This window comes from Seriola lalandi, unplaced genomic scaffold (genome assembly GCF_002814215.2).
Source record: "Seriola lalandi dorsalis isolate HSWRI2012SDOR001 ecotype SW California unplaced genomic scaffold, Sedor1 jcf7180002054887, whole genome shotgun sequence".
NCBI classification, from domain to species: Eukaryota; Metazoa; Chordata; class Actinopteri; order Carangiformes; family Carangidae; genus Seriola; species Seriola lalandi.
This window is the reverse complement of record NW_019525439.1, coordinates 47,334-48,232: the sequence shown is the minus strand read 5'-3', so window position 1 is coordinate 48,232 and position 899 is coordinate 47,334. Positions and strand designations below refer to the sequence as shown.

General features: G+C 45.4%; 1 protein-coding gene across 1 annotated transcript in view; it reads left to right on the top strand.

Moving 5' to 3' along the window:
• Positions 1-899, top strand: part of LOC111671848 (uncharacterized) — a gene marked incomplete at its 3' end in the record, with an annotated part of 39,687 nt that extends 38,788 nt beyond the window's left edge. The window contains exons 8-9 of the mRNA XM_087180075.1: positions 315-361; positions 514-899. Coding sequence (XP_087036201.1) covers positions 315-361; positions 514-899 — 433 coding nt within the window. The remainder of the gene's footprint in view (positions 1-314; positions 362-513) is intronic.

The following is an 899-nucleotide window of genomic DNA, read 5'->3' as shown; positions in this document are numbered from 1 at the left end:
TTGTGTCTTCATCTTATTTGCTGTGACATTTGTTTGTGCAGCTTGAGAGTCAGAGACTGAAAGTGTGTGTCTCACAGCAGAACTGATATCAAATGGAGAAAACACATGATGAAATATTTTCTCCATGTCTCCTCCTGCTCTGGATCATTACAAGATAAAGACTCCAGCTCCTTTTCCTCTGTGGTCAATGTACATCCATACATACAAGCCTCCATCTGAACACAGTAATCCAACAGTCTGTGTATGAGCCATGTAATGTCCATGTGTGCATGCTGACAGAGAACGTGCTGGTCTGACCCCCCTCCTCCTTTCAGGGCGGAGCCTGGTGGAGTCCGATGGTTGAGACCAGGTCTGAGGAAGTGTAAGTGTGTTTTTAATGTGATTGATGAAAACAAAGCAGCACATTCAACCAACTTCAAACTGTCACATCACTGATGTCAGGAGTCATCATCAAACTGTCAATAACTGATCACATGATCAATAACTGCAGCTGTGTCTTGTTCTCTCCATCAGATTCCTGTGAACTCACAATCGACACAAACACAGTGAACAGAAGGATCAAACTGTCTGACAACAACAGGGAGGTGACACGTGTGGAGGAGGATCAGTCATATCCTGATCATCCAGACAGATTTGACCAGTGGCCTCAGCTGCTGTGTTCAACTGGTCTGACTGGTCGCTGTTACTGGGAGGTCGAGTGGAGAGGAGTGGTTTATATATCAGTGAGTTACAGAGGAATCAGAAGGAAAGGAGAGAGTGATGACTGTTGGTTTGGAAGAAACGATCAGTCCTGGAGTCTGATCTGCTCTAATAGTGGTTACTATGTCTGTCACAATAAGGAAAGAACATCTGTCTCCTTCTCCTCTTCTTCCTCCTCCTCCTCCTCCTCCTCCTCCTCC